This window comes from Heptranchias perlo, chromosome 2, assembly GCF_035084215.1.
Source record: "Heptranchias perlo isolate sHepPer1 chromosome 2, sHepPer1.hap1, whole genome shotgun sequence".
NCBI classification, from domain to species: Eukaryota; Metazoa; Chordata; class Chondrichthyes; order Hexanchiformes; family Hexanchidae; genus Heptranchias; species Heptranchias perlo.
The window spans coordinates 69979243-70002652 of record NC_090326.1 but is presented as its reverse complement, the minus strand read 5'-3'; the positions used below and the strand labels follow the sequence as shown (position 1 = coordinate 70002652).

General features: G+C 43.4%; 1 protein-coding gene across 3 annotated transcripts in view; it reads left to right on the top strand.

The window, feature by feature from the left end:
• The window catches only part of LOC137340211 (secernin-1-like), a 107220-nt gene that overhangs the window by 19991 nt on the left and 63819 nt on the right, over nt 1-23410 (top strand). For 2 of the 3 annotated variants that reach the window (XM_068002635.1, XM_068002629.1), the window contains exon 2: nt 17113-17272. In XM_068002635.1, the coding sequence (XP_067858736.1) occupies nt 17114-17272 (159 nt within the window). In that variant the 5' untranslated portion in view covers nt 17113. Of the gene's footprint in view, nt 1-16236; nt 16408-17112; nt 17273-23410 lie in introns of those variants that run through there. The other variant, XM_068002619.1, reaches the window with a different exon arrangement.

Below are 23410 nucleotides of genomic sequence, written 5' to 3'. Positions count from 1 at the left end.
AAAGAGCCATTGCCTAATCCCACTTTCCAGCTCTTGGTCTGTAGCCCTGTAGGTTACGGCACTTCAGGTGCATATCCAAGTACTTTTTAAATGAGATGAGGGTTTCTGCCTCTACTATCCTTTCAGGCAGTGAGTTCCAGACCCCCACCACCCTCTGAATGAAAGAAATTCTCCACAACTCTCCTCTAATCCTTCTACCAATTACTTTAAATCTATGCCTCCTGTTATTGACCTCTCTGCCAAGGGAAGTAGGTCCTTCCTATTCACTATCTAGCCCCTCACACTTTTATACACCTCAATTAAATCTCTCTTCAGCCTCCTTTGTTCCAAAGAAAACAACCCCAGGCTATCCAATCTTTCCTCATAGCTAAAAATTCTCCAGTCCTGGCAACATCCTCGTAAATCTCCTCTGTACACTTTCTAGCGCAATCATATCTTTCCTGTAATGTGGAGACCTGAACTGTATGCAGTACCTCTAGCTGTGTCCTAACTAGTGTTTTATACAGTTCTAGCATAACCTCCCTGCTCTTCTATTCTATGCCTCAGCTAATGTAGAAACATAGAAAATAGGAGCAAGAGTAGGCATGGCTGATCGTCTAACTCAGTACCCTGTTCCCGCTTTTTCCCCATATCCCTTGATCCCTTTAGCATTAAGAAATATATCTCACTCCTTCTTGAATACATCTAATGACTTGGCCTCCACTGCCTTCTGTGGTAGAAAATTCCACAGGTTCACCACCCTCTGAGTGAAGAAATTTCTCCTCATCTCGGTTCTAAATGGCATACCCAGTATTCTGAGATTGTGACCCCTGGTTCTGGACTCCCCAGCCATCGGGAACATCCTCCCTGTGTCTAGTCCTGTTAGAATTTTATATGTTTCGATGAGATCACCTCTCACTCTTCTAAACTCGTGAATATAGGCCTAGTCGACCCAATCTCCTCATACTTCAATCCTGCCATCCCAGGAATCAGTCTGTTAAACCTTCATTGCGCTCCCTCCATGGCAAGGACATCCTTCCTCAGATAAGGAGACCAAAATTGCACACAATACTCCAGATGTGGTCTCACCAAGGCCCTGTATAACTGCAATAAGACATCCCTGTTCCTGTACTCAAATCCTCTTGCAATGAAGGCCAACATACTATTCGCCTTCCTAACTGCTTGCTGCACCTGAATGCTCACTTTCAGCGACTGGTGTACAAGGACACCCAGGTCTCGTTGCACCTCCCCTTTTCCCAATCTATCACCATTCAGATAATCTGCCTTTCTGTTTTTACAACCAAAGTGGATAACCTCACATTTATCCACATTACATTGCATCTGCCATGTTCTTGCCCACTCACCCAACTTGTCTAAATCACATTGGAGCCTCTTTGCATCCTCCTAACAGCTCACATTCCACCCCAGCTTTGTGTCGTCTGCAAACTTGGAAATGTTACATTTAGTTGCCTCATCCAAATCATTGATATATATTGTGAATAGCTGGGGCCCAAGCACTGATCCCTGCGGTACCCCACTAGTCACTACCTGCCACCCAGAAAAAGACCCGTTTATTCCTACACTCTGTTTCCTGTCTGTCAACCAATTCTCAATCCATGCCAGTATATTCCCCCCCAATCCCATGTGCTTTAATTTTGCACACTAACCTCTTGTGTGGGACCTTATCAAAAGCCTTCTGAAAATCCAAATACACCACATCCACTAATAAAGGAAAGTATCCCGTATGCCTTCTTAACAACCTTATCTACCTGTTCAGCTACCTTCAGGGATCTGTGGACATGCACTCCAAGGTCTCTTTGTTCCTCCACTATTCAGTATCCTATCATTTTATTGTGTATTCCCTTGCCTTGTTTGCCCTCCCCAAATGCATTGCCTCACACTTCTCAGGATTGAATTCCATTTGCTATTTTTCTGCCCACCTGACCAATCCATTGATATCTTCCTGCAGTCTACAGCTTTCTTCCTTATTATCAACCACACGGCCAATTTTTGTATCATCTGCAAACTTCTTAATCGTGCCCCCTACATTTAAGTCTAAATCATGATATATACCACAAAAAACAAGGGACCTAGTACTGAGCCCTGAATAAGTTTTATGGACAAATATGTGATGACAATTACTTCGGAATCTAATGTTAACTATTTTAGCCAGCTGTTTTGGAAGTAGTCATCTTCATTGTTTGATTCTGAATTATTTTTCTGTGAGTAGTCAGTGTGTCATTCTTCAGCTCAGCTCCAATTTGCCCATTTGGGTGATATCTATCCTTAAAATCAATGTATAAATATTCCAAAGAATTTCATTTACACTTTTCAAAACAGCTATATCCTTTTAAAAAAAAAAGCTCTAACAAATCTTGTGTAGATGCCCTTTGTCGGAACTAAAAAAATGAAGATTACATTTTTTTTATAGGACTGACAAAAACAAAGGAGAATAAAAGTTTCTGTGGCATAATTTATGTAAACTTTTTCCAATTCAAATGGTGAATATTAAAATAAAGTCGGAGAATTCTACAGACACCAGGTCTATTTGCATATTTTATTTAAAAATTAAATTTGAGAAATGCTACTGTAATCATTGTTTAGTCCTATTTTAACTTTGTGTGTACTAGGGAGCTATCATTTTAAATGTCATAACTAGATTTTAAAAAATGTAATTTATAAAACACGAGACTTCCTTGATACATAATACAAAAGACACTTGACCAAGCAGGTTGTACTGAAGCGATTGAGATTTTGTCACGCCTTCATCAAATGTATATCCGTTTACGTTCCAACTCCAAATCTCTGTTGTCATAAGTGCAATGGCTTTGCACAGCTTCATGTTAGCTGGAGGTACACAGCAAAGATGTAAATCCCGATTAGTCCTCTGGAATTAGGCGGTCAGAGGCCGAGACGGGCAGCAAACTGTGCTGACCTCGGCAGCATGAAGCCCAGGAAATGTTAACTCTTGAGCTTCATCTGCCTGTCCCTGGACTGTGTCCTGCCCGGAAGCAGTTTTTTTCTGGCCTCATTTCGCTGAAGTGTAAATCAGTCCGCCTGGTGAAAAAATGGAGAAGCATACATGAGGGGACATGATGATCAGTTTGCCTATCAAAGGGGATGCATTATTATATCCTTTAGGATACACTATCATATAAGTAGATATTTGGTTGTCTTTGTTACCTGTAGCACATATGGGAAGTGGGATTTGCTTACGGCAGCAATTGGCACAGCTGAACCTGAGAAGGTATATATGGCAGACCATAGCTGATGAGTTAACTAATGTGGTAGATAAGGGAGTGTCTATGGATGTTATTTATATGGACTTCCCGAAGGCATTGGACAAGGTTCCACGTAAGAAACTGTTAACAAAAATGAGAGCGCATGGAATTGGAGGCAACCTATTGGTTTGGATAGGGAATTGGTTAGGAGGCAGGAGACAGAGTATGTACTCAAATTGCCAGTGTGTGACTAGTGGGGTCCCCCAGGGATCTGTACTGGGGCTGCAGCTTTTCACTATTTATAATTGACTTGGATAAAGGAATAGAGAGCCATAAATCTAAGTTTGCTGTTGACACTAAGTTAGGTGGCACAATGTGAATGGGAGCAGAAAGTTGCAAAGGGACCGACAGATTAAATGAGTAGGAAAAACTGTGACAGATGGAGTTCAATGTGGGAAAGTGTGAGGTCATCCACTTTGGTGCCAAGAAAGATAGATCATAATATTTTCTAATTGACGAGAAGCTAGGAACTATGGATGAACAGAGAGGTTTAGGGGCCCAAGTACAGAAATCACTAAAAGCTAGTGGACAGGTACAAAAAATAATTACAAAGGCTAATGGCCTTTATCCCGAGGGGTGGAAGTTATGTTACAGCTGTACAGAGCTCTGGTGAGACCCCATCTAGGGTACTGCATTCAGTTTTGGGCATCGCACCTCAGGAAGGATATTTGTTTTTGGAGGGGGTGCAGTGCAGATTCACCAGAATGATACCGGGGCTAAAAGGGTTAAATTATGAGGACAGTTACATAGACTAGGCTTGTATTCCCTTGAATATAAAAGATTAAGGGGTGATCTAATTGAGGTGTTTAAGATGATTAAAGAATTTGATAGGGTAGATAGAGAGAAACTATTTCCTCTGGTGGGAGAGTTCAGAACAAGGGGGCATAACCTTAAAATTAGATCAGGCCATTCAGGGGTGATGTCAGGAAGCACTTCACACAAGCGGTAGTGGAAATTTGGGATTCTTCCCCCCCCCCCCCCCCCCCCCAAAAAAAAACTGATGAGGCTAGGTCAAATTAAAATTTGCAAACTGAGATTGATAGATTTTTGTTAGACAGGGTTAGTGGAGTTAAGATAGAAATTAGCCACGATCTAATTGAATGGAGGAACAGGTTCGAGGGGCTGAATGGCCTACTCCTGTTCCTATGTTCCTAGACCCGAATTTGTAACTATCACAGTGCCATGTTTTTGCCTCGGTCTACTATTTTCTGTGTACATGAGGTAACATTTAGCATTTTAAATTTATTAACAGTGAGTTTGTCATCAGACATTTTGAAACTTAAATCTCTAGAGCAAAACAGAAATTTTGTTAAGCTGTTTTTTCAATCTGTTTATATCCAATAAATTGTGTGCTATGTAGTTTTAGATACTTGCACTCAAACAAAAAGTGAATCAATATTCCTCTATAAATACAACAATTAAGCTTTGTGTTCTGAAGGAACATGATGACATCTATTTTTGTTAAATAATTAATGAATTGTTTGCAGAGTACTGCTGTAATACAACCAGCTCAGTTTGTAACTGTTACAAATAAATTGATCTTATCTTCTGAGGCCTGATTAATAAAAAAGTGTCCTACATAAACATTAATTTAAATGACTAATTTCAACTTGCATTCCACGTGTGTTAGGCACATCACAAAGTAAATAGAGGTGGTAATGCAGTTACATTGGATTCTATTGTCAACTTCATTTAAAACAAAATACTTTACTGGAAATGCACAACAGGTTGATTAAGTTGAAAGGCAGGCTAATAATATTTCAGGTATAATAACAACTTGCATTTATATAGTGCCTTTTAATGTGAAGGAGTGATTGATCAGATCAACGTACGGCCTACTCCTCCTTGTTCTTATGTTCTAATAGCTGCAGAAGTATTGTGGTGAATGGAGGATCAAAGCTCAGCCAGTTGTGTTTGAAAGCGCAGTTTTAAATGACTTGGGGGAAAGTTATTTCCAGGGTTGGATGCAAAATGAAGTGGGGGTGGAAGCAGGTAGGAGAATTTGCGTGGTAAGAGATACAGAGATGGGCTTGTCTATGTTTGAGACGACGAGAGTAGAGAGGGGGTGGCCGTGAGTATGGGTTATTATCATCATCAATCGTCTCCCATTCTTCAGGTGGCCTAGAAGCATTTTTATTTTCCTTCCTCTTGGTCTTTTTCCTTCCACCTGTCCTCCTATCATCTCTCAACTTCCCATCCTCTTTCAGCACTTCCCAATCCAGTTAATTTGCCTTTTTCTGATCACATCAATCAAACTACATTTATCTATCCACTATACTTTTTCAATATGCCTCCAAACCCACATCTCAAAGCTTTCTAGAAGCCTGACCTCATTTTCCCTCAGCATGCATGTTTCAGCACCATACAGCATCACACTTCATATCAAACTCTTTACAAATCTTTTCTCCAGTCCACTATTTAGTTGTCCAGTCATTATCCTCTTCCATTAATTAAGTGCAACTTTTCCCATTGTAATCCAAGCTCTTCCCTTCTTGGCACATCTGCCATCTTCAGTCATGATGCTTCCCAGATATTTCAGTTGTCTCACCTGATCCAACTGTTAACCACTCCCTATCTCTAACCTCCTACAACCCTCCGAGATCTCTGCACTCCTTCAATTCTTGCCTCTTGCACATCCCCGATTTTAATCGCTCCATCATTGGCGGCCGTGCCTTCAGATGCCTAGGCCCTAAGCTCTGGAATTCCCTCCCTTAGCTTTTCCGCTTCTCTACCCCCTCTCCTCCTTTTAAGACGCTCCTTAAAACCTACCTCACCTGTCCTAATATTTCCTTATGTGGCTTCGTGTCAAATTTTGTTTGATAACGCTCCTATGAAGCGCCTTGGGACGTTTTACTACTTTAAAGGTGCTATATAAATGCAAGTTGCTGTTTATTAAAACGTTGAACAACACAGGTGACGAGCAACATCCTTGTTGCACTCCTTTTCGATCACTCCTAGTTCTGACTCTCCATCTGCTACCTTAACACTTGCAGTTTGTCCCATATACAAAGCCTTTATCAGGTGTCTCCATTACCAATCCACACTAATATTCTTTTTTAACCTCTCAGCTTGATCCACTTCACTCTGTCGAAGGCTTTTTCAAAATCTACAATGCTAATGTACACCTCTTGATTATGTTCTCTACTCCTCTTGCACAGAACTCTCATTATCCCTATTGTCTGTGCAAAACCCAAGTTTACCTTTGCTGAGTTGTTACGCTTTTGGTCTTAAACTTCTTATAAGTAATCTGAGCATAATTTTGAGGCATGTGGAATCAAACTGATTATATGAAACTCATAATTTGCTAGCATTTAGCTTTTTTCCCCAGAAGTATTGTGATTATTTTCATGACATCATCTGACGATTCCCCTTTCAAGTACATGGCTTCACACAAATTGAATTAGTTTGTTGCCTCTTCCTGTGTATTTAATTCTGCTGGAATCTCATCAATGCCTGTGGCCTTTCTATTTTTGAGCTCAGGAGCTTGAAGTTGATTCTATGAGCCCGGAAGACCTTGAATAGTTTATATAGAGGGATAAAGTAAGAGTGGCAGGAGGGCAGTGAAATTAGAGGAGAAGGGGCAAGATGAGTATATGTTAAATGCTGGTTGGTTTATATAAACTTAGCAAAAAAAACCTCATTTAAGGAAAATAGTTGTCAATGCAGATGGCCAGTGTTTTCTGCTCGCAATCTCTGACTAGGAAATGCACTGCACAGCAGTTCTGGTTGTTTTGGCAGTCCCCATATCTAAGGTACCGCTTGAATCCTGAGAAGATACAAACCGTGTATTTTTGATCTTGAGTGAGGAATTTGAAACATGAATTCTCAACTGAGGCCCTTTCAGAGGCTGGATTTTGGGCAAAATAATGCAGATCTGAGTTAATGTTGCGCTTGATTGCAAAGATCCTTTTAGACTGTCCCGTGGGTTGGGCCATCTCTGCGCTTCAGCTGACATTCTTATTGCGCGCATTCTTATTGCCTGCAATCAAGACGCTTTCAAGGATGGAACACAAATTTAAAATAAGCAGAGCAAAATTCAGGTTAATTTCCAAATACCATCCTTGCGTGAGCGCTTTGAAAAGTTCTTTGGCCAGGAGAACAAAGTATACAAATAATTTCCGAGCGAGTTGGATGGACTTTGTTGCCTACTCTAACATTGTGTCTATATCCGCTCGGTTCAAGAAGTTGTGCAGAAGATAGTAACGCAACTGGTTTCATGATATTGACCTGAAGATTAAATAAGCTCCTCAATTTTCTTTGGTGTACTCTACCTCAGGTCTAACCATCTTTCACATCTACAGCATGTGTACTAATAGAAACTCAAAAATGTTCTGAGCAAATATTGTGGAGACAGTTCACTTTGGGATTGTTACCTGACTACGCTCAAGTCATTGGGGTTGATTTTCACTTCCTTCACCTGGTGTTAACGAGGCAATAACAGCTTCAAAATGGAGTGGGTAATCTTACCACTCCGTTTACACCGGCGATGCGGCTGGCTCCATTTTGAAAGGGGCCTACTGGCTGGTGTCCAAAGCATTCATGTTTCAGGCAATAGTCCCCGTTTAATGTGGAAATCGGGGTCCTATGAAATAAATAGCCATTTTAGGTTGGAACTGGTCGGAGTGTGCATCGTGCAGGCTCCGATCAGTTCCACGGGTGGTGGAACCGAAGAAGCCTGCCAAAGGTGAGTTTTGAGAAGGTTTACATGAGTAGGAGGAGGAGGTGGTGCAGAAATTTAAGGAGGGAATTCTGGAGTGTAAGACCCAGGTATCCAATGATGGGGTGAAGGAGCAATATGCAAAAGGCCTGTGTCAGAGGAACAGAGTGTTTGGGGGTGGGAAATATAGAACTGGAGGATATTGCATAGATAGAATGGGAGGGCCTCAACCGGGATCTTGGGTTCATGTCACGCTACACGTAACCCCACCAGCGAATAAAAGTTATCTGTTTTTAATACAACGGGTCATTTTCTGTCTTTCTCTTCCTTTCGGATGTTTCTCCCTCTCTCTCTCTGTCTTGTGTTCTGGCTGTTTGTATATTCGGTGGTCCTGTAGGTAACACCTCTCTGTCTGAACACTTTGATTGCCTTGACAATGGGCAGTTGGAAAGATTATCTGTAATCACCAGGTATTGTTCTCTGAATATAAATGCGAAACGTTCAAGGATTTCCACATTCACCTGATGAAGGAGAAAGCCTCCGAAAGCTTGTGATTTTCAAATAAAATTGTTGGACTATAACCTGGTGTTGTAAGATTCTGAACATATTTTAGGCTGGCGACCTGCTATAACAGGTACTGTATGAAACAGCACTCTGTACATTCAGTGCAGAGCTAAATGCTCAACTGTGCTATTTTAATATTTTACTTATAACTTGGAGATAGCTCCAATATGAAGAGTATACTTTTGTATGAAGTTTTTGGAACTGTGAGGAAGAAGCGTAGGAGAAGACAGTGATCTATTCTGATTCAGGTTGCTGGTTAAAATTATAACCTATATGTAATTGCATGCTAAGGATCAATAACCTGAGTTTTACTTCAAAATAGATTTTTTGATTTTCCCAGTTTGTGGCTACTGAGATATGCAGTTTGCTCAATCACTGGGAGGCTGTCATAGTCGAAGACGAACGATGGCCTGAATGCATAATAGAGGTTTCTTCATAGTGGAGCCATCTCCAACATATAAGTAAAATATTAAAATAGCACAGGTTGAGTGTTTAGTTCTGCACTGAATGTATGGCACAACACTGAGTGCTGTTCTAATTTAAGGTACTGATTTACCCTGGTTTCACTGGTTGCTCTTACAGTTTAATGTTCAAAAAGTTTTTTTTTAAAAGTGCAGAATCTTCAAAAGTCAGTTCTTGTTGTCTAATAGATTGATCTGGTACAAATAAAATTGAAGCATCCTTTAAATTTTTTTAAATTACATATTTAATTCCTTATAATTTGTAAGGACTGTTTATCTTTTTATTATATAACTAGCCGATGTCCTGTGGTGTTGCTCATGTTGGAAGTTTTATAAGTACAGGGGTGTTATACCAAATAGTATTGGAATCAAAAACTGAAATATTGGCAACACTCAACAGGTCAGGCAGCATCAGTGGAGAAAACAGATAAGTTTATATTTCAGATGTATACCCTTCATCTGTAATTCTTCCAATTCTGACAAACAGCCTTTAAAAAGCATCAAAACAGAGGGAAGGGGAAAACATGTGCACATGTACTCGCACAAGGAAAAAAAATATTTGTAGAGTGCCTAAATGGAAAACAGGAGGTGGTTAAATGGCTGAAGTGATATTAACTTGAGACAATAGGAGGCATAATGACAGAAGTTAAAAAACATTCATGAGACACAGAAAATGAGTGCCCAGAAAGAGAAGGAAAAGCAATGAAGGGTTAAATGATGCATGGGAACCACTTTGAAGAAAGGAACAGAACGTCTTCAAGGTAGGCATTCCTGGAAGAGAAGTGAATCAAACAATATATGGAAAACAACAGACACTGGAGACCTGAAACAAACAGAAAATGCTAGAAGCACTAATAAAATATCAACAAAAAGCAAAAAAACTCTATCACTTCAACAATTTAACAATAACATTAGACAATCATCTGCTTTCCATTTAAGCGCTTTACAGATCGTTTCAAAACTTCTAATTTGAAGAGGTGCCGTTTATGGTGGTTGGGGAATATGCAGTGGTTGTAGTGCACATGGACTTTTAGAAAGCCTTTGACAAGGTACCACACAGGAAACTATTGGTTAAAATTAAGGGGTATGGAATTTGGGGAGGGTAACAAAGTGGATTAAAACCTGGTTTGAAGGGAGGAAAGTGAGTAGGCGTTCAGGACAGCTTCCCCGAATGTTTGGAAGTGAGTTGTGGTGTCTCGAGGGTTCTGTTCTGGGACCACTTATGTTCACTATGTACAGCAATGGTTTGGATATAGGGCTAGAGGCAGTGGTGTCCAAATTTGCATGTGATACTAAAGTAGGAGGCATAATCAGTAATTCTGAGGGCCAAAGTAAGCTGCAAGGGGATATTGATAAGATGGTAGAATGGGAAAAAATGGCAGATGGAATTCAATGCCAGTAAGGGTGAGGTGCTACATTTTGTTTTTTAAAAAAAAGTATTACGTGTACTTTAAATGGGGGAGTGCTGAATGATGTGGAAGAGCAGAGACATTTGAGGGTTCAGATTCCCAAGACATTAAAAACCACATCCCAATTGGACAAGGCCATAAATAAAGTTAATGGAATACTGGGTTTTGTGGCAAGAGGTATAGAACATAAAAGTTGAGATATGGTATATCAATATAGACCTAAAGACTGCAGTCAGACTACTGTATGCTTTTTGGACTCCACACTACATAAAAGATGTTGAGGCAATAGAGAGGGTACAGTGTCAATTCACTAGGATGTGCCTAGTATGAGGAAATCCAAATACGAAAAAAGACTTGAAAAATTGGGGCATTTTTGTTGGATTAAGGGGCGATTGGATAGAGGTGTTTGAAATTATGAAGGGATAAAAACAGACCATTTCCAGTTAATGAACCTAGAATGAGAGGGCATAGATACAAGATTAAAAGTAATATATTTAGAGGAGGAGAAACATTTTTTTACAGGGTTGTGAGGCTGTGCAATGCACTGCCAAAGTTAGTTATTTAAAGCAGAGACAGTGGGCACGATTTTAAAAGAAAAGTGCGGGTGCGTTGGGGCAAAGCAAATCGGTTTTATGAGAAGTGGACAGAAATCACGGCTCCAACACGCCGAAAAACGCACACAACCCAGAGCCATCTGGGTGCGCACGCCGTTCCCGAACCCAGAAGTCCCGCTGGCAATTAAAGCCGGCAGGACGACATTCAAAGTAGCAATTCCAGTACTTAAAGTACTTGAAATGTACATAAATCTGATCAAGAATGAAGGCAAGCGATTTCAATGCTGCCTCAACGTGTTTCCCGTGCTGTGCGAAACACGCCATGGGAAAGTGGTCAGGTTTCAGTCGGCAGCCATTTGGACATTTAAATCCCTGTTTGACAGATGGGGATAAAAGGTGAGTTATTGCAGCAGGGCACTCGGTTCTCTCAGACAAACATTTGGCTGGGAGATCTTTGTGTTTAGACTAGAATCTATTATAAAAGATAACAGAACACTTGGAAGACATTAACGGGATTGGACAAAGTCAGCATGGGTTTATGAAGGGGAAATCATGCTTAACAAATCTACTGGAGTTTTTTGAGTATGTAACTAGTAGAATAGATAGGGGAGAATCAGTGGATGTGGTATATTTGGATTATCAGAAGGCCTTTGATCAGGTCCCACCCAAGATTAGTGTGCAAAATTAAAGCACATGGGATTGGGGGGAATATACTGGCATGGATTGAGAATTGGTTGACAGACAGAAAACAGAGAGTAGGAATAAACGGGACTTTTTCTGGGTGGCAGGTAGTGACTAGTGGGGTACCGCAGGGATCAGTGCTTGGGCCCCAGCTATTCACAATATATATCAATGATTTGGATGAGGCAACTAAATGTAACATTTCCAAGTTTGCAGACGACACAAAGCTGGGGTGGAATGTGAGCTGTGAGGAGGATGCAAAGAGGCTCCAATGTGATTTAGACAAGTTGGGTGAGTGGGCAAGAACATGGCAGATGCAATATAATGTGGATAAATGTGAGGTTATCCACTTTGGTTGTAAAAACAGAAAGGCAGATTATTATCTGAATGGTGATAGATTGGGAAGAGGGGAGGTGCAACGAGACCTGGGTGTCCTTGTACACCAGTCGCTGAAAGTGAGCATTCAGGTGCAGCAAGCAGTTAGGAAGGGCGAATGGTATGTTGGCCTTCATTGCAAGAGGATTTGAATACAGGAGCAGGGATGTCTTACTGCAGTTATACAGGGCCTTGGTGAGACCACATCTGGAGTATTGTGTGCAGTTTTGGTCTCCTTATCTGAGGAAGGATGTCCTTGCCATGGTGGGAATGCAACGAAGGTTTACCAGACAGATTCCTGGGATGGCAGGACTGATGTACGAGGAGCGATTGAGTTGTTTAGGCCTATATTCACTCGAGTTTAGAAGAATGAGAGGTGATCTCATCGAAACATATAAAATTCTAACAGGACTAGACAGACTAGATGCAGGGAGGATGTTCCAGATGGCTGGGGAGTCCAGAACAAGGCGGCACAGTCTAAGGATACAGGGTATGCCATTTCGAACCGAGATGAGGACAAATTTCTTCTGAGGGTGGTGAACCTGTGGAATTCTCTACCACAGAAGGCAGTGGAGGCCAAGTCATTAGATGTATTCAAGAAGGAGATAGATATATTTCTTAATGCTAAAGGGATCAAGGGATATGGGGAAAAAGCGGGAACAGGGTACTGAGTTAGACGATCAGCCATGATCATTTTGAATGGCAGAGCAGGCCCGAATGGCCTACTCTTGCTCCTATTTTCTATGTTTTTATGTTTCTGTGAAAATTCTTGGTTTACGCTCAGAATTGTTCTGTTTACACATATATTTACCAACTTTTCGGATTCCCTCAAACTTGCACCATCACGATGGGGGGCGCGATGGCTGCATTCACCACTACACCCAAGGACGAGGAACATCACCATCCTCGCCAGGCATGGCTTGCACTTCTGCCACTTGCAGCTCCACAACACCGTGCTGTGTCACAGGCACCTGCACAGGAAGGGGGAACAACAGAGGGAATAACATCGCAGGAGACACTACCCTCATCAGAGGGTCTACAGACCGAGGCTGAGCTTCCTGGACCTCTCTGAGGAGCAGTGCATACGGAGGCTGAGAGTGAGTCGCCAGGTGGTTGCAGACATCTGCACTTCCTTCATGCCAAGCTGAGCCTGGCGGTATCTCCTTACCCATCGCTGTTAAAGTAACCACTGCCCTCAACTTCTTTGTCTCTGGATGATTCCAGGGTGCCACCGGTGACATCGCCTGGATCTCTGTCGTCTGCACACAAGTGCATAAGACAGGTCACCGACGGTTTATTTCACAGGGCCTCGTAATACATCGACTTTGCCATGGACGACCTCAGCCTGACGGAGAGGGCAGTGGGATTCCACTCTGGTGGCTTTCCACGTGTACACGGTGCAATCAATTGCACGTATATAGCAATCCGAGCACCTCCACACGAGCCAGGACTGTTCATCAACAGAAAGGGTTATCACTCCATCAATGCTCAGCCCGTTTGTGACCACCGCAAATGATTTCGTCACGTGTACGAGATTCCCTGGCAGCTGCTATGATTCGTTCATTCTGAGGGAATCCAACATCAATTTCATGCACCGAATAGTCTTAAGGACTGGTTCCTCGGGGCCAAGGGATACCCCCTGCGCACGTGGCAAATGACACCTCTGAGGAACCCAATCAGCAAGCAACAGCATCAATACAATGACAGCCACATCGCCACCAGATTGGCCATTGAACATTTGATAGGACTGCTAAAGATGTGATTTTGGTGCATCGATCGTTCTGGGGGAGCGCTTCAGAATGCACCAGCAAGAGTGGGTTGCATTATGTGTTGTGTCCTGCACAACATGGCGCAAGAGAGAGGGGTACTGGTTGACGAGGCCCCAGGCCTTCATCCGGCATCCACTTCTGCAGTGAACATTTAGGAGGAGAAGGACGAACTCATCGGCAGAGGAGCGGCTCACCTGGCTGCTTGTGAGGCCAGGGAGTCACCTAATATGTGAATGCTTCTCGTGAGATCACAAAGTGAGAATAGTCCAGTCGTCGGACCACCAGGAAAGAGCAGTGTCAACACCAGCCCCCACCTCCCCTGCACAGTCCTGCAACTACACATACTCCCACTGTAAAGTTACCCACTGGGTGGCAACAAGTCTCACCATTCATGATGAAGCACATGAAAGGGTGCTATCACAGAAGACAGTCAAGAATGGGCAAGACGTGGCAGTAGTGGTGAGCATGATAACATTTAATGTGACTTTAACATAAACAAAATATAAATGAAAACATGACGGTCTGTCAGACACTGTTGTGCATACCGTTCGTGATCACAACACCTTAGCCTTTCTCTTCCTACTACTTTTACGTGGTACATCCCCTGTGGCTGCAGCAGTGGTAGTGGCAGGTTGCTCACGTCCATGCCTGTACTGCTTAGATGCTTTCGGCCTCCACCCTCTGGGTTTTGGAGCCCATGAGGGCTCCGCCAAAGACTGCTCCACCTGCACCTGTGCAAGGGCAGACTCGGCCACCTGGTGAGGAGGCAGCATTGCGGGTACAGGTTGAGAGGGGGGCAACGGGTGAGACGTCAGAGTGCTTTGAGTGGTGTACCCATTTCCCTGCCCCTTTTTGCCATCATCCCTCTCCTGGACCAGGCCCACATCACTCCTACCACCCTGCTGGACAACACTTTGGAGGACATGTGTGATGCCTTGTTAGCCCATTTGTAAAGTTTTTGTCTGCCACTTTATGGGGGCAGAATGTTGTTCACCCTAAGTCCGAACGGCCGTTCTCGGGGCCTGAATGGACTCATTTGTGAGGTGTGCTTGAAGCTCAATGGAGGCTAGCCGTCTTTCCATTGCAGACGTTCCCGCATTTACCTGCGACACTATCTCAGAGATCCCCTCACGTACCTGTGCCACCATTCCACTAATGCAGGAGTTGGACTCCTCCATCCTCTGCTATTGTGGAGAGTGTGCGTGGTGCCTGTTCCAGTACCTCGCAAATGCGCTGCTGTCCCTCGATCATTCTTCTTTCAAAGGATGGCCCCAGAGTTCAGCATCTGTGTCCAGCTGAGCAGAGCCTGGAGAGGAGTGGCGCCCACTGACGCGATCTCACCACAGCTGCCCCTGCCACCAGTGCGTGGTGACTCACCAGGTGCCAACCCAACTAACTGACTACTAGGACCCACCGAGGTGTGAGCTATCTGCGCTGGTGGATGGCTCGCTAAGATGTGACGGTGCGCCCTCAGAGGCTGGGAGCTCATCTGAGGAATCGTCCTCTCCCGTCACTGTGGTTGTTGAAGGGCCTGTAAGAGAACAGAAGGCAATATTAAGCATCACAGATGTGTCATATGGTGAACATACTGAAGTGTTCAACATGCCAAGCATTGTTAACATGTGTGTGATGAATGTTAAAGTCGTGTCATCAGACGTTTGTGGGGTGCCAGTCTCGGCGTCCCCGACGAACAGGCACTCAAGGGTGCGGCTGATCTCCAGGGCTTCCTCCCCCACTGTGAGGACCGCTATTTGTTGTGGCCCCCCTTCCAGTCCTCGTCCTCTTGCATGCATTTTGCACTCTCTTCTAGAAGGAGAGAAAGTGCAGACGTGTAAGTGAGTGATGGTGAAGTGGCCAACCGATGAATGCATTGCTTTGGGTGAAGCTGACCGTGAAAGAGTTGTATCAGAGGGTGAGTAGGAGACAGAGACATCACATTAGATCAGGACTGGAGTGTGTGGTAATGGTGGGGTCACAAATGGGGATGTGAGGAAGTGCTCAGGAAGTGAAGGTAAGTTGAGGATGAGCCTTAAGTGGGTGTGAGGAGTGATGTGATGGAGTAGTCTTGGCAGTGCAGAATGATGTGTCTGGGGGGTGGGGGGAAATGAGGTACGACACGGAATGCAGGAGAATCAGTAAGTGTACTCACTTTTGCTGACCTAGTTAGGTCATTGAAACGCTTCCTGCACTGGACTCGAGTGCGGGATATGTTGATCTTGCTGGTGACCTCCTCTGCCGCCTCGAGCCAGGCCTTGGTGGCAGAGGCAGGGTGCTTCCTCCTGTCGGCTGGGTAAAATAGTTCCCTTCTCCTCACCCCGGCCAGCAGCCCCTCAAGTGAGGCATTGCTGAATCTTGGAGCAGCCTTGCCCCTGTGCTGCTCCATTGTGTCTTGCTGCTCCAGCAAAATCCATTGGAGCGATGGCCCTTTAAATCTAGAAGCTCCAGCTGACAGCAGGTCATGCAGGTGCGCAGTCCACCCACTGCACAGCTTTCCAGACGCCAAACCCAGAAACAAGATTAATGGCCACCAATTAAGTTGCGATCGCGTGGGGAACGGTATGTTTTTATTATTCGGGTCAACCATGCGCACGTTCACCCCTGCTGCCATCCTGCCGGCCTGTTACAATCGTGCTCCATGTTATTTTTGGAAGGGGGACTAAAGGGACATTGGAACAAGGTAGGGACCTGGGATTAGGACTACTGCTCATGTGGAGGAGAAACACTGACAGTCTGATTGGGCTAAAAAGCCTGTTTTCTTCTTGTAATTTCTATGTAATTCTCTTTGGGTTGTGTGTTTTTTCTTTCCCCTTTCCTTTGTTCTGTTCCTTTTTAATTGCTGTTTCTAAAATTGTATCATCAGTAAACATTGTGGGGGTGAATTTCCATGGGGGGTCTTTCCACTCATCTGCTGTTTTTCTTTGGCCCTTCTACCAAAATTACAGTGAACAAGCAGGAGAAGCCCTGCAAGAACTCAACCCAAAGCATTTTGGGAAAAGCAAAGTAAGTGACAAATCTGTATAGGATGAGGTGATGCACTCTTCTGCTTCAACTCCAAAATCTGATGTTTAATAGGAAACTCTGCAAGCTGCACATGGCTGGATGTGGTTGTAACTCCCCTCAACTGTTTTGGGAGGAATGAAAATCCATTTTTTGTACTTCTTTGCAGATGTTTCTTTACAGCAACACTTCCCTTATCCACACCAAAGTTACCTTGAACTCAGTGGAAAATTAATTTTGAACAGGTTCAACAAATGCCCTACTAGCAAACATCCAGTAACTTTTAAACATTTTTGCAGCACTGATTGAATTGCACATTTCCCTTTCTAAATACAAAATTTTATATATTTAATAATGATTCTCTTGACTTTTTCTCAATCTTTAGAATGGCCGTCGCTCCTTCCAGTTCCTGTTTTGTAGCTCTGCCACCTGCCACAGAGGCTGCTTATACAATATTTGGAAAAAATTCAGCAAGACCTGGCAATGAAGTTGAAGAAGTAATTTATTTTCCTGCCGCTTCTCATGAACCAGGATCCAAGGTTCAGGTAAGAAATCATTTTTTTTCTTCTTCTGCAAATAGTTATTTTTAAGTTCAATTTACTTCAGAATAAAGTATACACTGTGAATCCACATGTTCTACACCTTGATCAAATTTTAGTTGTGTTTTGCAATAACTTAAAATATTTCAGGAATATTTTATTTAAAATTATCTTAGCAATCAATTTTCAAATTAAAAAGATTGTCCTAAGGAATATTTTGCCTTACCCCATTACCTCCCAGCTCAATAGATAATAAATTAAATGTAAGCTTACCTGGCATTCATATTGTATTTTTAAATTCTCATATGGCTGACCCATTACTGGAATGATTGTGGGCTTTCTACTCACCCTGTTGTCATCTTATAGTGTTCAAAGGATACAGATCACGGTGCAGTATTGTTAGATTTTGACATCAGCACTGAGCAGAATGCTGATGTGATTATGTCGATTACACACCCCTCCCAGTGGACAATTCTTCTCCTCATCTAATGAAAAGTATAAAAGCACTAGTGCTGGGAAGGCACTATCTTGTTACAATAAAATGTTGAGGTCACTGCTCAGCTCATCAGTGAAGTGCTGCAATTGATGTCCATCATTCCTAGGTTGTTTTAAATACCACTTGTGCTCCAAATATTGTGGCTGCAATTATTTGGATATCAAGAGTGGACTTCGACAGATGAAACATTCTAATGTAAAATCCAGGTAAATTTAAGTTTAATTTCTTACCTGATGAACTAGGAGGTGCTGGGGTAAGTGACTTAAAAACGACATACATGAGCTTTTCTCCCAATTTATCTTTAAATTAATAACTTTTTTTGTTCTCAAGATTTTTAGCTCATTGTTCCATGGAGGGAATGGGCTCTTCCAGAGAAACCAGTCATCGGGGAAAGCAGAAAGCATTCATAATGTTGTTAGATCTTTGGACAGCTACACACCACATTGATAAATCCTTTTGATGGTGTCTGTGTTTGATCAGGAAGAACAATTGTGCCTGCTGGACACAGTGTAAAGGAATTGCTTAGTGGCTGTGTATATGGTAGTCTGGGTAGTTCGCCCCCTCCCCTCAGTAACAGCATAATGAGCCTGAGTGCAGTCTAACAGGATTTTTTTTTCCTGCCAATTTTCTCCCCTTTCTCCTTTGAGGATAATTTAGTTCGGAATATCATGTAACTTGGTTCCAAGAGAAGACTCCTACTGTGGTAGGGATAATTTTATTTATGAGCCCAACATGAGGTGTCTGTTTAGAATATACTTTTGAGAGAGGAGCTAGTTAACTTGGTTGACAGGCCTGCTGGTAAATCCCTGAAAGGGGAAAGATTTGAAGGCTCAGCCCTCCCACTGCTGGAAATAGAGAGAAAAGGGAAAAAGAGACACACGGCAGTCAGTCACCTTTTAAACAGGAGGCTGTGAGATATTGACCTGGAGTTGGAACCCAAGATGCAAGTGGTCAGTTTCTACAGTCAGAAATTGTTTAGAAAGAAAGGTAATACCAAAGCAAGTCAGTCAGCCATGAGAGAGACAGGCACGTGGTTTGTTATTGTGTGATTGAGTAAAGGAAGAATAATTTGCTTCACCTGTTACTCTGTATATTTACTTGTTGTCTGTGACATAAAGCAGCAAATTATTTGCATTAGGCCTAATCTTTCTAAACTGTTTCTCAGCCTGCCTTTTGAAAGATTGGAGAAGTGCATGTGAAGGCACGTGCAGAAGGTACAATATCCAGTTTAGGTAATAAGGGGGTTCAATTGCTATGCCTCTGAGTTATGTAAATATATAATTAAATATTGGACAGTTTAGGCACACTGCTGAAAGTAAGATGCTTGGACCGTTCATGGGAGTGACCTGAAGAATATCTAAAACAAACTCAAATTTGCAGCATCAACACTAACATTTGTTGAGTTGAAACTTTTTAGCAACCAATTTTAATTGAAGGCTAGTGAATCTCTGGTGCAACTCACAGTAAGAAAGAAGAACTGCAGTTTTATAAGGCTAGAATGACTGACTAAATTTAACTGAGAAGCAATGAGGGAAGTGCCTAAAAGCATGAATTTTAATCTGTTATAGATTTAATTAAACACAAGTTAGAATGTTGTTTCATTTGTCCTGTAACTTGGTTTGTTCTCATTCTCACTGGTGACCTTGTTCAATATTTGATAGTCATTGACCATTTTGTTATAAAACTTTATTAAATGTATGAAATGGAAGTTGAGAAGCTGTTGAGTGTCCATATTCTCATAGTGCCTTTCACAACCTCAGGACATCCCTAAGCACTTCACAGCTAATGAAGTGTCGTCACTATTATAATGTAGGGAATTGCAGCAGCCAATTACTAAGAGAAAGGAGCTGCTTTTGGAGTTTAGTGGAGAAACTGGGGCTTTTCTATGAACTAATGTATTCTTCAACAACACCTGGTTGTTAAATCTGTGTTGAGCTTCAGCTTGCAAGAGCTAAGGTTCTTGACAATGATGCTTTCAAGGGTAAGCGTTCTTATTGCAGGAGGAAAATGATGTTGCTGGTATCATGTGTAGACATAAATTTATATATAATACCGAGGTTTAACTGCAGGAGTTTGTGTTCTCAGCATAAACCTGCAAATCAGGCTAGCAAAAATCTCTTGGTATTATCTTATAGTGGGCTGACAACTGACCCACCTCTCTGTTCTTTAGGGCAGCCTGGAGTAAGCCAAACTCATCAAGTTGACTTGTCTACGTGGTTTGAACTGTACCACATATTTTTATTTTTAACATTCTGCCAAACAAAATTATAATGTTTCATCAATGTATGGAAATGGGCTTTTAGAATCTTGAGGTTTCAGATTGTGAGGAGAAGTGCTTTTTTTTTCGTGAGGATTTGTGCTCTTCTACAATTTTTCCAATTATCTTCACTTTTTTTCCCCTCAAATGTTATTACTGAGTCAAACAGCTGAACATTTGTAATTGAGGAAAGCTTGGTACTATTGTAGAGGAAAGGTGGGTGGATAAAAATGTAATCAGTCTCAACATTTATTGATGGGGTTTTCTGTGATACGGTTGTACTGATGATAACACACTATTGGCTTGCCGTGCTGGGTGGTCAGTCATTGGTGGTGTCGTGGAGTACTGCAGACCTGCCTAACTCGTATTAAATTATGGAGCCTGCAATGGAGTGTTGCCTCGGTCCCAATCTTCCATCACCACATGCGTCATCTTACAGCTGTCTGGATCCCCAAAGTGATAACATATACTCCACCCCAAACAAAGAAAGTTAGTTAGTAGTTGGTCTGTAGGTAACTTATTGTGTAGGTATGAGTCCTTTTCTTTTGGGCAGCAAATACCAGGAACTTTTTATGAGCAGAATAGTGAGCAGTCTAACATGGTGATTGGCTTAAATAGTAAACAGGTAAATTGCAGTACTCAGTTAAAAAAAAAATAATATTTATAGTAATTACAAAGTTTACAATCGAGTTGACATTAAAAACAACAAAAGCATTTCTCCTGCATTAACCCTTAGTCTTAAACTACAACGGCACTTTCAAATTCCCAACTGTCTAGCCTTTGGCCCTCCATTCACCATGATGTTTCTGCAGCTACCAATCTGCTCAGTCACACCCTCACCTCCACCTTTGATGCCCTTGTCCCCATTAAAACCATTATTCTCTCTCACCCTGGTCGTTCTCCCTGGTAGGCCCTCATCTCCACTCCCATAAGTCCAAGGGGCGCAGACTTGAACACTTATGGTGGGCAACTTCTTTAACCATTCATCGCCAGATCTGGCTGGACCACATAAAGCACTATTGGGTCCTGCTCTTCTCTGCCAAAACTGCTTACTATTCCAGGATCATCCAGCTTCTCTTCACTACAAACCGTCTTCTTAAACCCCTCTCCCCTGCCTCCTCCACCCTCACCTCCAACAAAAAGTGCGAGGAGCTCATGGACTTCTTTGTCACTAAGATTGAGACCATCCATTCAGCTGCCTCTGCCAGTTCCCTTCCTTCCCCTAGCCCAGCAAGCCAAACCTCCCCTAAGGTTCCTCCCTGCCCTAGCCCCGAACTCGCATCTTTCTCTTGTTTCTCTCCTATCTCCCATCATGCCCTCTCCGAGCTCAGCTTGACCAGGAGACCCACCTCCAGCTCCCTCAAACCTATTCCCACTAAACTGATCACCCAACTTCCCTTCCTGGCCCCCATATTAGCTGATATTGTTAACAGTTCCCCTTCCTCAGGTACTGTCCCCATCCCCTTCAAATCTGCCATCATCACACCCCACTGCAAAAAAAACCATCCTTGACCCCTCTGTCCTTGCAAATTATTGCCCCATCTCCCACCTCTCCTTCCTCTCAAGTCCTTGAACATGTTGTTGCCTCCCAAATCCGTGCCCATCTTACCCGCAACGTCATGTTTGAATCCCTGCAATCAGGTTTCCGCCCCTGCTGCAGTACTGAAACGACCCTCGTCAAAGTCACAAATAACATCATGTGTGACTGTGACGTTGGTAGCCTATCCCTCCTCGTCTTTCTCAACCTGTCTGCAGCCTTTCACACGGTTGACCACACCATCCTCCTCCACCGCCTCTCCTCCGTCGTCCAGCTGGGTGGGACAGCGCTCACCTGGTTCCATTCTTATCTATCCAGTCGTAGCCAGAGAATCACCTGCGATGGCTTCTCTTCCCGCTCCCGCACTGTTACCTCTGGAGTCCCCCAAAGATCTATCTTTGGCCCCCTCCTATTTCTCATCTACATTCTGCCCCTCGGCAACATCATCCGAAAACGCGATGTCCGATTCCACATGTACGCTCACGACACCTGTCTCTACCTCACAACCACTTCCCTCGACCCCTCCACTGTGTCTCATTTATCACATTGCTTGTCCGACTGGATGAGCAAAAATTTCCTCCAACTAAATATTGGGAAGACCGAAGCCATTGTCTTTGATCCCCGCTGCAAACTCTGTTCCTCTCCCTGGCCACTGTCTGAGGCTGAACCAGACCGCTTGCAGCCGTAGCATCGTTTTGACCCTGAGATAAGCTTCCGACCATATATCCGCTCCATCACCAAGACCGCCTACTTCCACCTCCGTAACATCGCCTGTCTCCACCCCTGCCTCAGCTCACCTGCTGAAACCCTCATCCGTGCCTTCGTTCTCTCCGGACTGGACTATCCCAATGCTCTTCTGGCTGGCCTCGCATCTTCCACCCTCCATAAACTTTTTTATTCGTTCATGGAATGTGGGCGTCGCTGGCAAGGCCAGCATTTATTGCCCATCTCTAATTGCCCTTGAGAAGGTGGTGGTGAGCCGCCGCCTTGAACCGCTGCAGTCCATGTGGTGAAGTTTCTCCCACAGTGAGTTCCAGGATTTTGACCCAGCAACGATGAAGGAACAGCGATATATTTCCAAGCCGGGATGGTGTGTGACTTGGAGGGGAACGTGCAGGTGGTGTTGTTCCCATGTGCCTGCTGCTCTTGTCCTTCTAGGTGGTAGAGGTCACGGGTTTGGGAGGTGCTGTCGAAGAAGCCTTGGCGAGTTGCTGCAGAGCATCCTGTGGATGGTACACACTGCAGCCACAGTGCGCCGGTGGTGAAGGGAGTGAATGTTTAGGGTGGTGGATGGGGTGCCAATCGAGCAGGCTACTTTGACCTGGATGGTGTCGAGCTTTTTTAGTGTTGTTGGAGCTGCACTCATCCAGGCAAGTGGAGAGTATTCCATCACACTCCTGACTTGTGCCTTGTAGATGGTGGAAAGGCTTGGGGAGTCAGGAGGTGAGTCACACACTGCAGAATACCCAGCCTCTGACCCGTTCTTGTAGCCACAGTATTTATATGGCTGGTCCAGTTAAGTTTCTGGTCAATGGTGACCCCCAGGATGTTGATGGTGGGGGATTCAGCGATGGTAATACCGTTAAATGTCAAGGGGAGGTGGTTGGACACTCTCTTGTTGGAGATGGTCATTGTGTGGCACTTGTCTGATGTGAATATTACTTGCCACTTATCAGCCCAAGCCTGGATGTTGTCCAGGCCTTGCTGCACGTGGGCACGGACTGCTTCATTATCTGAGGGGTTGCGAATGGAACTGAACACTGTGCAATCATCAGCGAACATCCCCATTTCTGACCTTATGATGGAGGGAAGGTCATTGATGAAGCAGCTGAAGATGGTTGGGCCTAGGACACT